Below are 13,033 nucleotides of genomic sequence, written 5' to 3'. Positions count from 1 at the left end.
TTCCGAAAGTACAGAAGTCTTCATAGCATCAAACTCCAAGGGACAGCTTTCACATGATCATGTGAACCTCCTCATACAGTTCAACACTTGGGAGCAGTGCCAGCATCAGTCTCTTGAAACAGTGCTGCCATCTCTAGCAGGCAAGACAAGCTGCTGATTCAGGAGCATAAGTCCTGCTGTGGTTTGTGATTTTTTTTTTTTTACTTCTGTACATGGAGGCAGGCATATGAAAATCTAGAAAAACAGACTGTCATAAAAGCCCTACTCACATGGGATCACTACTTGGGCTACCATGAAAATGGGCCTGGATTAAGCACCAGTATATGCGGCATGGCAGAAAACATTGCAGCTACGAATGTGCCTCCTACTTCCTGAATATTCTGGTCTATGGGGCACATTTTGAAGAATTTAAACACAAAATACAGCAGAGTCCCAGCATAATCAAAACAAAATTGGCTAGGCTAGAATGCAACCACGTGGTGGGTGGTTACTAGGCCACAATCCAATGCTACACACATTAAGAGAAACTTAACATTTTTCTGCTTATTCTTTGCAGCCTAATTTTCAGAGTTTGTTTTTTTTTTTAAATTGCACACTCAACTGCAATTCAAGAGCAATACGCAGAAAAATGTCAGTCTGCCCTCTTACCTGTTCTCGTCAGACATCTTTATTCATTTTAAGTTTAGACTTTTTTTTTTCTTGCTCTCATCTGGGATATTACTGGCTTCTCCCCAGTCTCCCTGCAGTGCTTCTCTATGCCTTCGTCTGTTTCTTCATGGTTTAACCAATGGAAACTTCAGTTCCATAATATACGAAAAGGACCATGGCTGAAAGTGTGGGGGTGTATGTGTAGGAAATGGGACAGACACAACAAGTAGCCTTATTTAAAAAGATGAATCCTCTTGCCACACACATTAATTTTACAGGATTATGCTATTTCTGAAAGCCATGCGTGTGAAAGGCCAATAAAAATTTTAATCTAATTTGGATTTGAGGGCAAATTACAAAAGCACGTATTTGGTATGGCTGCACTAAACACATCATTCTCTGTCCATTAAAAAAATAAAAAAATTTACACTGCCTTTTAAGACCTTTCTACAAACATGAAAAAGGCCCACTGTGAAGAGGAAGACTTACAGAAATAAAGACCAGATCTGCCTCTCGGATAGCTTCATCAATGTTGGAGGAATAGAAAAGGTTTTTCCCTCGACAGGACTCCACAACTTCTTTTAATCCAGGCTGCAAGATATAAATTAAAAAAAAAAAAAGTCACTTCACTGTCAAGAGTATCGCAGCGGACACAGACTGCAACACTTCTTGACCTCTGATGTCAGTTAAATTGCTTTATATGAATTGAACTCTATTCCTTAACAGCTAAAAAAAACAGCGGCTCACAGTCTGCATGCAATCCCAAAACAAGTTGTCTGGCTAAAAAAAAATTTTTCTTCTTCCCAATTTCACTTGTGCCCAACATGAAAAGCCAGGAAGGTGGAGGCCAGCAACGCACCAGGACCACAACTGTAGCATGGCAGCTGGGTCTATGCAAGAGGTGAGGTGGCTAGAAAAGCAGCAGCGGCCAGGATGAATGAGGCACAATGGTCAGGGGTGGCAACGGCTGGCACTGTATAAGAGGCAAAGTGGTCAGTGCCACAGAGTGCAAAATTGTCCCTGGTGGCAGAGCCCTTTGTTAATCTGACAGCAAACTAAGGAGTAAAATGAGTGTGAAAAGTTAAGAGAAGGGGGGCAGGAGTCACCATGTTTGCTGTATGTTTGAGTTGTAACTAACCATGGAAGTGGAAAGGGGGGGGGGGGGGGGAGGGAAAGAGAGAGAGAAAGGAGTAAAAAGGGGGGGAGGGGGAGCAGATTCATTGGAGCAGCTACTCAAGCAAAAATCTGAAAATCTTAGGATGTTGAGAGATTCTTACGTCAGCTTTAAAGACAGTAAATTTATTATACCACAACAACAAAATCAAAATGCGTGGACAGACCCAAAAGGAAATATCCAAATCTATTAGAACTTGTAGACTTTGCCACTATTTTGGCAACTGGTTCAGATATGAGACATTTTTTGTGAGGTTCTGGCTACAGACCAGAACCCAAAGAACAAGGGGGTGAAAAAAAAAAAAAAAAGCAGCTCAATAAAGGCTGGAATGAAAATTACAGGGGGGGGGGGGGGGGGGGCGGACTCTTAATACCACATTTTACTCCAAATCACCACCCACCAGATATTAAAATATGGAAAAAGATAAATTCAAAATGACAAAGCAAGCAACCAAACAATTCAAAATGAAGCAAATAGGCACACCAAAAATAGCTACTATTAAAAAAATATATACATTTTTATTATTTTAAACTGTGTACTTGTATTTTATTTTGACTAGAGATCTGGTTATGGAAAACCCTAAAGGACACTACTGCACTTGATTAGAAGCAGTCAAAGAAAACAGCAGTGAAAAGCACCAGAGAAGAAAATCCTTCATGAAATACTAATGTCTAGTTACACTTTACTTAGGGTTATGCAGGCTATGCAAGCTCCCCAGCCAGAGCCCTCAGGAGACCTACCTCAGCCCTGCTGCACATTAACTAAGTCACAGAGACAAAGGAGGAGAATGATGACTTATAAAAAGGCTCAACAGGTCAGCATTATCCAGCAGTTTCTGGAAACAGGGGGTGGAAGGAGCACAGATACTCCATAACTGCAGATGCCTTTGGTTCATGTGACACTTGGAACAACACTATAGTAAAAGGGGGAAGGGGGGAGAGGGTGAGCCAACAGCTGAGGGAATGAAAAGACTTTTCATCCTGGCCTTTCGTCCATGCTGTATGTTTCTGTAGGGGGTGTACGTTTCTGGAGTATTAAATTGTAAAAGGCCCCTGGGTTCCAGTCTGAAAGAAAGGCACAACATGAAATCCACGCTTCACAACTTTTCTTTAGGGGGTGGCATGCAGAGGTGCTGCTTGTGTGGCGCCAGACTGTGGTGTTCATGTTAAACGGCTGGTGAGATCTTGCTGCAGTTGAGAGGGAGAATCCTATTCACTTTCTGCAGGAAATGTAGACTTTGCAACATCATGCTGCTTATTTTGGACCCAGCATCTACACTTCAAGCTAATCTCTCTTTTAAAACAGGGATGTTAAAATTGTGGCTACAGCAGTGACAAATTGAAAAAAAGGTTGATTCTTAATATTTAATTCAATTTGATTTCTTGTATTTTCCTAATTACAAATCACTGGACGCGGCTTGCATTTGCATGCCATTTTAATACAGTATCGAGCGGTAGGTGAGTCGGACTGTGCGTGCGGCAAACGCGGGTGCGCCCGGCACTAATGCAGCTCTTCCTACCACTCCTTACTGTATCGGCCCGTGTATAACTTAAGCTGAAATTTGTATGTAAGTTAAGGGTATTTGGAGGTCCTCTCAGCTACATCCCTCTTAAAGAAGCCAGCAGGTGAAACATGGCCGTGTTGGGGGACCATATTAATCCAACACTCCTTTGTAACTGAATTTTCTATACAGTGATGAACTGTGGAATAAGCAATTCAAGACTACAATGTCTGAATTACAATATTTTACTTTGGAGCAACGTTTTCAAGAATTACTAAATATTAAACCTGATATTTGGACACTTCTCACACTCCTTTACTGCTGGTGGCCCTATATACCCTCAAATTGAGTTCCAACTAAAAATGTAGTTCCAATATGAACATAAACATTAAAATGGAACAGACTCCCCTGAAAACTTATTCATACAAACAGTTCAAGAACAACCAGCCAGTATTGGCCCACATTCTTGCTGCTAAAAAAGGCTTATTCAGATAGCTATGTCTTTACATTTGCTGACACATGATAATTGTGGTTCTCTTTTATGAATGGCAGTGTATCAAACTGTTATACAAACTCTTCAGCCGAAGCTCAAGAGGAACAGTATTCCAGAGCTGGGGAGTGTTAAACAGCTAAGCACCATCATCGTGGTAATTGCCAGGAGGACTGTGAGGGGATAAGCTAACTGTGCTTTCTGGGATGACCTCAGGGGGGGGGTTTTTTCCCCCCGGTGCATAAAGCTGAAACAGGTATGGCAAGGGTCGGGGCACTGCCATTTGGAGATAGTAACAGGGCCTCGAACTTCAAATGAAATTTGACAGCCAGTGCAGCTCCTTCAAAAAATAGGGGGGGGGGGGGGCAACATGATCACTAGAGCTGGCAGCCATCAGAAGCTCAGCAGCTATATTTTCAAGTAGCTGTAAGCTTTTAAATATGCGAGGAGTCACATGATGAAGGGGAGCAGAAGTTCCTCTCCCTTCTCGGAGGCCTCTGCCCCGCATCCGGCCCCATCCGCGCTGTTTTAAGTCACTGAAAACGGGAGCCTAACCCTCGTTGTAATTGGTGGACGACTGCTGCCTTCCCTGAAGCGACACGATGGCGTCCAGGCTGCAAAAAGGGGGAGAAGGCCCGATCGCCAGAACACCCACGCTGCGGCCGGAAACGGTGAGCCTGAGCCTCTGCCCGCGGCCAACTCTGCCGCGATTAAGGCAGGGATGTAGGAGTCCATTCGGCCTGAACTTTTAATAATCTTGGCCAAATTAACAGAACTTACTGCCACTCTCTCCTCCTACGAAACGCGTTTTGCCGATGCTGAGCAGCACATCTCAGACCTGCAAGATGGCCACCAGACCGTGCTGCTCGATATTGCAGCGTTAAAAACCTCAGTAGCGCATCAGTCAGAGCAGATCGAAGACCTTGAGAACAGGTCTCGCCGCTCTAATCTGGCTCCCGGAGACCATTGGGGGACAGAGACCTGACCACGTGGCTGGAAAAGTGGTTGGCCAAATCACTGAGCCTAGCCCCCACCCTGGGGCCACTACGAATCAAGCGAGCTCATCGTTTGGGGCAAAAAAAGGCCACGGATGTTAGACCTCAGGTTGTAATTGCCAAAGTGCTCAATTATGCACATAAAGCAGGAATTCTAGCTCAGGAACCACATTGACATATGATAATCAGAAGATCCTGGTGCTTCAGGATTTTTCGGCCAGTGTTGGACAGCAGTGTAAAATCATGGCTCCGCTGTGTCTAAGTTGTATGCCCTGGGGGAAAAAGGTGTATTGGTATACCCGGCACGCGCCACAGGGTAAACACCTCCATGGGCCCCAGATGGCTTACAGAACTTGCAGCAGTTCAAACTTATATTGCAGAGAGAGAAACTCAGCATGGGGAACACAGTAGAGATTCTTTGAGCTACACAGGCTGCTTCTGGCAACACACATTCTATATATGGCAGTCGTCCAGTTTGTTTTTAAGATCACGGTCATTTTGCAGACCGGGGTTTCTATGGGAAATCATTCCAGGCTTAAAACCCGGAGCTCATTCTAAACAGGTTTGCTGTTTTTGTTCTAGTTGGAACTGTTATCTGAAGGAGCAGTACCTGGGGAGCAATGTACCTGCCATCCAGAAATCTTGAGTAAGAATCACAAGAAGTGAGGCAGTCAGAATGTATTTGGGTGCGCTTGGACCTGCTGTTTAATTTTTTGTCTAAACAGCTGTTCAGCAATCCACTGGCTAAAGAAGAGAACTGCACGTGACTGCTGAGGAGGATCTATCTTGCTCCCAAGGAGGCCTGTTTATGGTGTGTCTGTTTTTCTTTTTTGGGATACATGTGCAGGCTCCTTTGTTCAGCCTAACTTCCTATAAAATACTTTGATGGCGGATGGGGGGGGGGGGCTCCTGATTTGCACTACTGTGACCTCCGCGAGTCCCATGGTACGGTGTTGGGACTTGATAATTGTAAAGGTACTGGGGGGGGGGGGGGGGGGGGAAGGGGAATGGTTGACATATCTCCTGTGGCCTGGTATTAGTCTCATTACATACTTGTTTCTTTATTAAGTGTGTGGTCTAGTATCTGATTGACAGCTCGATACGGTAAGGTGCGGTTGGAGATTAACTCGCTGTGGGCGCACAATTGGGACGCGTAAGGCGATCCTGCGATACAGTCTCCAGTTTCACGCGCCCTTAGCGCTTCTTGAAACCGACCCGTAACCTTTTCCGCACGCAGCATGTATGAGATATGTAAATGAACGAATTAGCTATTTCCCTCCGATTATCTCCTTTGTAACCTGCTATTTTGCCACGTCCTTAACCTGTTAGTGTGGTGTTCGAACAGATATATATATATATATATATATATATATCGTCCCCGGAGTCTACTGCTTAATGATTAGTACTTTGAAGAGAAGTGGCCACTACCTCAACAGCACGGTTATCTCTTACATACGGGCCAATTCAGTAAAGTCCGCGGGAGAGCGGACAAATGCCCGCTCTCCTAGTGCGCGCACCGGCCACTTGCCAGTGCGCGCGATTCAGTATTTAAATTAGGTGGTGCGGTAGAAACAGTCAAAAGGAGGCACTAGGGACACTAGCGCGTCCATAGCGCCTCCTTTTAGCTCAGAGCGGCGGCTGTCAGTGGGTTTGACAGCAGACGCTCAATTTTGCCGGCGTCGGTTCTCGAGCCCGCTGACAACCACGGGCTCAGAAACCGGCTGCCAGCAAAATTGAGCGTCCGGTTTTCGGCCCGACAGCCGCCGGCCCATTTTAAATTTTTTTTTTTTTTTTTTTTTTTTTACTTGTTTTACTCTTCAAGACTTCCGACTTAATATCGCCATGATATTAAGTCGGAGGGTGCACAGAAAAGCAGTTTCTACTGCTTTTCTGTGCACTTTCCCGGTGCCAGCAGAAACTAGCGCCTACCTTTGGGTAGGCGCTAAATTCTTAAAGTAAAATGTGCGGCTTGGCTGCACATTTTACTTTCTGTATCACGCGGGCATACAGAATAGGGCCATCAACATGCATTTGCATGTTGAGGGCGCTATTAGGTGCTGCGGGTTGGACGCGCGTTTCCGTCCCTTACTGAATAAGGAGTAAGGAAAAACGCGCGTCCAAGGGCAGGTTAACAGTGCGCTCCATCGGAGCACACTGTACTGTATCGGCCTGATAATTTGGTATGTTACTAGACTGTTATTCAGATCACAGGAGACTGGGGTGGGATTTCAATAGATGGGAGAAAAAAAAAAATGAGTATCTTGTTGTTCGCCTGTTGGTAAGATTCTTTGTGACTGATGGACATGTTATTTGATTGATACTCTGCCAACAATATTGTCTTCTTGGCTTTATAATGCTCAATAAAAACCATTTTAAACTAAATATGCGAGAAAGGCCTTGATATAAAGAGTTACAGTACTCTAAACGACTTGTAACTGTCAAAATGGATAATTGTCGCCATATCTTTGTCATACAGAGGCAAAGTTGTTGGATCTGACGTAATTCATAAAAAACAAACAACTTTCATCCTACCAATGAAACCTAATTCTGCATGGATAGCTGGGAATCTAACTGGACACCAAGACAGTTTTTAAGGATGTTGTAAACAAAGTCACAATCTGCCATGGAAGGGGGTATGGAGAGAGAGACTTTTCCATCTGCTAACTCACAAGGCTTCCGATTTCAAGGGATTAACTTGGAATCAGTCAAGCCATTCCACTACTGCCCCCGAACTATTTGTAGTTTGTAATTGCCAATACCTGGTCCTTGTCAAGATATGCAACAAAACTAAGTAGTCAGTATACAAAAGATTATGCTCAGCCAAAACCTTGAATTAAAGAGGCCAGTGGGGGCCAAATATACATTAAATAGGATTGGTGTTGTCACCTGTGGTCCCTCATAGGTCAATGATACGGCTGTAGAGTAATGCAGACCCACTGCATATGATCAGAAAGGATCTGGCCACTTCCAAAGCTGTCCCTGAAAGGCCAAGTTCCCAAAGCACAGATTTAATAACCCATGATCACTGGTGTGAAATGCAGTGGAAAGCTCAAAGAAGAAAAAAAAAGAATCTACTCCTTTGCCCAAATTTGAATACCATTGATGAACTTTAGTATGGCAAGTCTGTGCCATAGCCTATACAAAAGCCTGACAAACATGAAAATCTATGCTCAGCCAAAATATGGCAGAATTAGTTGCTAAATTTAATACTCAACCTTACCAAGGAAGGGCAGGTTTGATACTGGGCAATAGTGATCCACTATAATTTGCATACAAATTCTGCTTTAATAGTGGCTAATTCATTTCTGCTTTCAGAGCAGCAGGTAAGATATTCTGCCTTAAACTACAGTTCACCATCTCAATTAAAGACCTAATTCCTGGTTTGCTATTTTTTTTTTCACCAGCTGGATCTAAAGAGCACATAAGAATCTCTCACATTATCTCCTCAAATGTCTTGGCATCACCTTGGCTCCCTAAGGATGGGAACCTCCAACAACAGATATTCCATCCACAACTGGAACAGCATCAGTCTGACATTTCCCTAGCATATGTCCCAGGCCTATTAGGATACCCCAGGAGTCCCCAATCATGGACTCCTGGGATATCCTAATAGGCCCAACCACATTAACAAAAGTAGAAGGGATAGCAGAATCTCATCTACAAAGTGGTTTATAAGATCTTTGCTATTTAAGCTGTAAACAGACCCACCAGCCCAAAAGCTTGAGGTTAGCCAACTGTTTAAATATCTGAAATTAATCGTTTGGGCCAATTCTTAGCCATTCTGAGCTAATTCACAAAGTAAGAGACTTGAGTGTCTTATTGCATATTAGTATCTTAATGCCTGTATCTTACAAAGACTGACATTAGATATGGTCCTATCCTTTCACCATTGCCTTTTGAAGCGGAGTAATCAGACATGGTATTATGAGGTGTTCTTTTTAGGATTAAGCCAGTAACATTTGAATGGAGTTACCTGATCCAAAGCTAAGTGCAAATTCTTATTCCATGCATCAGCCTATCAAGATGAATTTCACTCAAGTCAGCCGAGGTTCAATGACTTAAGAGAGCTCTTCAAAATCAAATCTTTTAGGCTTCTTGAGGGCAAATGGATCCTACCTGCCAGGTTGCGAATCACATCAAAATTTAAAGTAAATCTAAATCAACAAACAGTCTGACCAAGGAGACAAGATTGGGTTTAAGGACTGCCAAATTTCTGACAATGTTAGGTAAGCAATAAGTGTGATTCATGCAACCAAAAAAAAGTAAAAGGGGACCAGATTATTCTACCCTATCAAATGGAGAAATTAAGTTTTCTGATAATTTTGATTTCCTTACAACCAAATTTGCATGGCTGGGCCTTGCGCATAACCCCCATTACACACAGAAGTGCCAGGCCCAGAGAAAGGGGCGGGGCTGGAGGCAGCCGGTACAGCGGCCATTTGCCGCTGTGCCGGGGAAGCGCACACAAGTTACTTCTGCTTCAACGGAGCAGTAAGCAATAAAACAAAAAAGAAAAAAAGAAAAGAAAAGTAAGCGAAAGGGTTTAGGGGGTAGGGAAGTTCCCTTGCAATCCTCTTCTTAACTGGAGAGGACTGGGAGGGAACTCAGGAAGGCCCGATTGCGTTGCCACACATAATCTTACAAAATTGGGCCCCCTGCGCATGCCGCCTGCAAATGCGCGCGGATTATAAAATCCAGCACATGTGTGCACAAGGCCATGGGATTTTATAACATGCATGTGCTGGAACACGCATGTTATAAAACTGGTGCATCTGTGTGCGCGCACCTTTTAGAATCTACCCCTTAGTGTAGCCGATAGACTCAGGACCAATGGCTTTATGCTCCCCTGCCAGCAGATGGTGACGGAGTCAGGTTTCAAAGCTAACGTTGGCCTAGAAACACCCCATGCAGTGACTTCAGCATTCTCTTCAAAAGCCACCGTGGACATACTAAACGAAAAAACTTGATTTAAAAAATGATAACCATAACTGTACCCCAGTAGGGTCATAGATGCACTGATCTAGGGACTGGATGGCAGATTCCCCATAATCTCTTGGAATAGATGTCCACTCTATGGGAGAGTCCTTGGCACTGTTCTTGGGGAGGATGCCGAGTCCATCTGTCTACACTAAGGAAAAGGAAGCTATCAGTTAAGTAATTTCTCCATTCCTAGCGTGTAGCCAGATAGGACCAATGGGATGTAAAAAAGCCACTCCCAATTTGGGTGGGAGGCTGCCCGCTCTTCGGTTAACACTGCCCTTGCAAAGGCTGCATCCTTTCAGGCCCGAACATCTAGGCGATAGAACCTGGAGAAGATGTTCAACGAGTTCCATGTCGCCAGATGTCGATAGGAGACAGCATTATAACCTCCACCCATGAGACTGCCTGAGCCCTAGTGGAATGAGCTTTAACCTGAAGGGATAATGGCTTTCCTGCCTCCACATAGGCTGCTGTGACCACCTCCTTAATCCAGCGAGCTACGATAGCCCGTGAAGCTGGTTTGCCCTGCATCCTTCCACCGTGAAGGACAAACATGCGGTCCCGTCTTTCAGACCGGTTCTGAAACTTCCAGATACCGCACCAAAAGCCTACTGACATTCAAATGGCAGTATTCTTCTGCGTCCTTGTGCTTACCAAGGGATGACAACGAAATGGATTGATTCGAATGAAACTCCGAGACTACCTTGGGCAAGAAGGATGGAATGGTACAAAGCTGTAACACTCCTGGAGTAAACCAGAGAAACTGTTCCCGACATGACAACACCTGTAGTTCAGAGATGTGACGTGCCAAGCATATAGCCACCAGGAACACCATTTCAAGGGTTAATAAATGCAAGGAAAGACTGCGCAGATGCCGAAAAGGTCCTGCCAAAAACTCCAATACTAGATTAAGATTCCACAAGGGAACCGGACGTGCTTCACCCCTTTCAGGAAAAAAAAACAAAAAACGGGCTGTGTCTGGATGAGCCAGTAGGCGGGTTCCATTCACCTCGCCCCTGAAACAGAACAGCGCCGCTGGACCTTCAAGGAGTTAAGGGTCAAACCTTTATTCAAGCCATCCTGCAAAAATTCCAGAATTAGTGGGATTTTGACCTTCTGAGGGGAAACACTGTGTTCCTCGCATCAAGCTTCATATATTCTCCAGACTTGCACATACTCTAAGGACAGAGAACTTCTGCACGCGGAATAAATTGGCAATTACTGCCACCGAATATCCTTGCTTCATCAGGCAAGCCCTCTCAAGGGCCAGACTATAAGACAGAACTGAGTCAAATCCTCATAAAGGACCAGTCCCTGCTGTAGCGGGGACCTGTGCGGTGGGAGGCACAGGGAGATCTCCAGCAAGTGTCTCCACATGTTCGCATACCATGGTTGCCTGGGCCAATCTGGAGCTACTAGTAGGACTAATCCCCTGTGGCACTTAATTCTGCAAATGACCTTGCTTAGGAGGGGTCACAGATGGAAGACACAGCAGCTCCTCTTCTGGCCAGGTCTGAATAAAAGCATCGATCCTCAGGGTCAACTGATCTCTTCTGCGACTGAAAAATAGGGGAACCTTTGCATTGTGAGATGTGGCCGGCAGGTCTATGAACAGGAGACCCCAGCGATCTACCACCAGTTGAAAGGCTTTGGCCGACAATGCCCACACTCATGGATCCGGACTTTCCCTGCTTAAAAAGTCTGCTCTGATGTTGTCTTTTCCTACGATGTGAGAGGCTGAGCATCTGTAGATGTATTTTTGCCCATTCCATAAGGAGATCTCTCTCCTGTGACTCTTGCTGGTGGTTGATGTAGGCTACCATTGATGGTTGTCCGGATTGCTTGACCCTGGGGTATGTGGCTGAATTGTAGACCCGCCAATCTGACTGCCCAGGCTTCCAGGTGGTTTATGTTCTAGAAGGCGTTTTCCTCGGTCCAACGCCCCTGGGCCGTCATTCCCCGACAGTGAGCTCCCAGCCCTGGAGGCTCACGTCTGTTGAGGACCAGGGGTACACCCTTGCCCAGATGAGCTTTCTGCAGCCACCACTGGCACCAAGAACATACTCCATTGGTAAGTGGAGGCGAATCGAATAGTCTTAGGACTGCAGGTTCCAATGTGACAGCAAGGAGCATTGAAGTGTTTGTATGTTTTTACATGAAAGGGGGGGGGGGGGGCGGGTCCCTAATTGGAGATGCCATTCTCACCCATGGTCTGAGGGTACCAGCAGACTGGCAATGAAGAAAAACACTCAACTGGGAAGCAGCAAAAGTACCAAGTGAGGCTGGGTACCTGGAGGCCACCACTTAGTTTTTCTTGGAATACAGTAGTGCGTGCCATCCTGGGTGGCCACCGTTTCCATATAAATCTGAGTAGCTTTCGTTGCCATAGGGTCAGGGTAGCATCTGGCACTGGTATTGGGAGGGTTTGGAAAAAAAGTAACTAAGTCAGGGCAGTATATTCATCTTTATAACTGCGATCCTGCCAAATCATGAGAACATACACCTATCCCACCGAGTCAGGTCAATTTGGATGTTACGAAATAGCGGGATATATTTCAAGCAATACAAGTCCTGACTCTCTGGACCTATTTTGACACCCAAATATTTCACCCAGTCTTTCGCTATATGAAAAGGGAGAGTCCAAGCAATGTCAAAGAGGTCAGGCTCCACTAATACATTTAAAAGTTTGATTTATCCTCGTTGACATTAAAGCCGGACACTGCCCCGTATTCTCGCAACCCAGACAACAAAAATGGTAAAGATCATTGGGGCTCTGTTACGGTAAATAGGAGGTCATCCGCAAACATTGATATTTTGTAGTCAGGGGGTTGACGAGAGGCCCCACTAACTTCTGGGTTTGCCCTAACCTTGGCCTCGTATGGCTCGAGGGATAGTGCAAAAAGAAGTGGAGATAAAGGGCAGCCTTGTCTGGTACCTCTCTGTACCGGAAAAGGTTTCACATACCCCATTGATCTTTAGACTACCCCTTGGGTTTTCATATAATCTCTGTATCCATTTAATAAAGTTAGGGCCCAGATTGAATTTGTCTAAAACTTTAAACACGTAGGGCCAGTGGACTCTGTCGAATGCCTTTTCTGCATAGACAGCCAGAACCACCATAGGGATGCCAGACTGTTTCGCTCTCCACATTACCTCCAATACTCTCCTCACATTATCCAAAGCCAGTCTGCCAGGGACAAAACCAGATTGATCCTCATGTATAAGGGATGAGGCAACCATGGCCA

At 45.0% G+C, this 13,033-nt stretch overlaps 1 protein-coding gene across 1 annotated transcript in view; it reads right to left on the bottom strand.

The window, feature by feature from the left end:
* UGDH (UDP-glucose 6-dehydrogenase) overlaps positions 1 to 13,033 on the bottom strand; it is an 86,079-nt gene that overhangs the window by 43,599 nt on the left and 29,447 nt on the right. The window contains exon 3 of the mRNA XM_029589276.1: positions 1,138 to 1,239. Coding sequence (XP_029445136.1) covers positions 1,138 to 1,239 — 102 coding nt within the window. The remainder of the gene's footprint in view (positions 1 to 1,137; positions 1,240 to 13,033) is intronic.

This window comes from Rhinatrema bivittatum, chromosome 1, assembly GCF_901001135.1.
Source record: "Rhinatrema bivittatum chromosome 1, aRhiBiv1.1, whole genome shotgun sequence".
Classification (NCBI taxonomy): domain Eukaryota; kingdom Metazoa; phylum Chordata; class Amphibia; order Gymnophiona; family Rhinatrematidae; genus Rhinatrema; species Rhinatrema bivittatum.
Note: the sequence above shows the minus strand (reverse complement) of the source record. Positions and strands in the feature narration are given on the sequence as shown.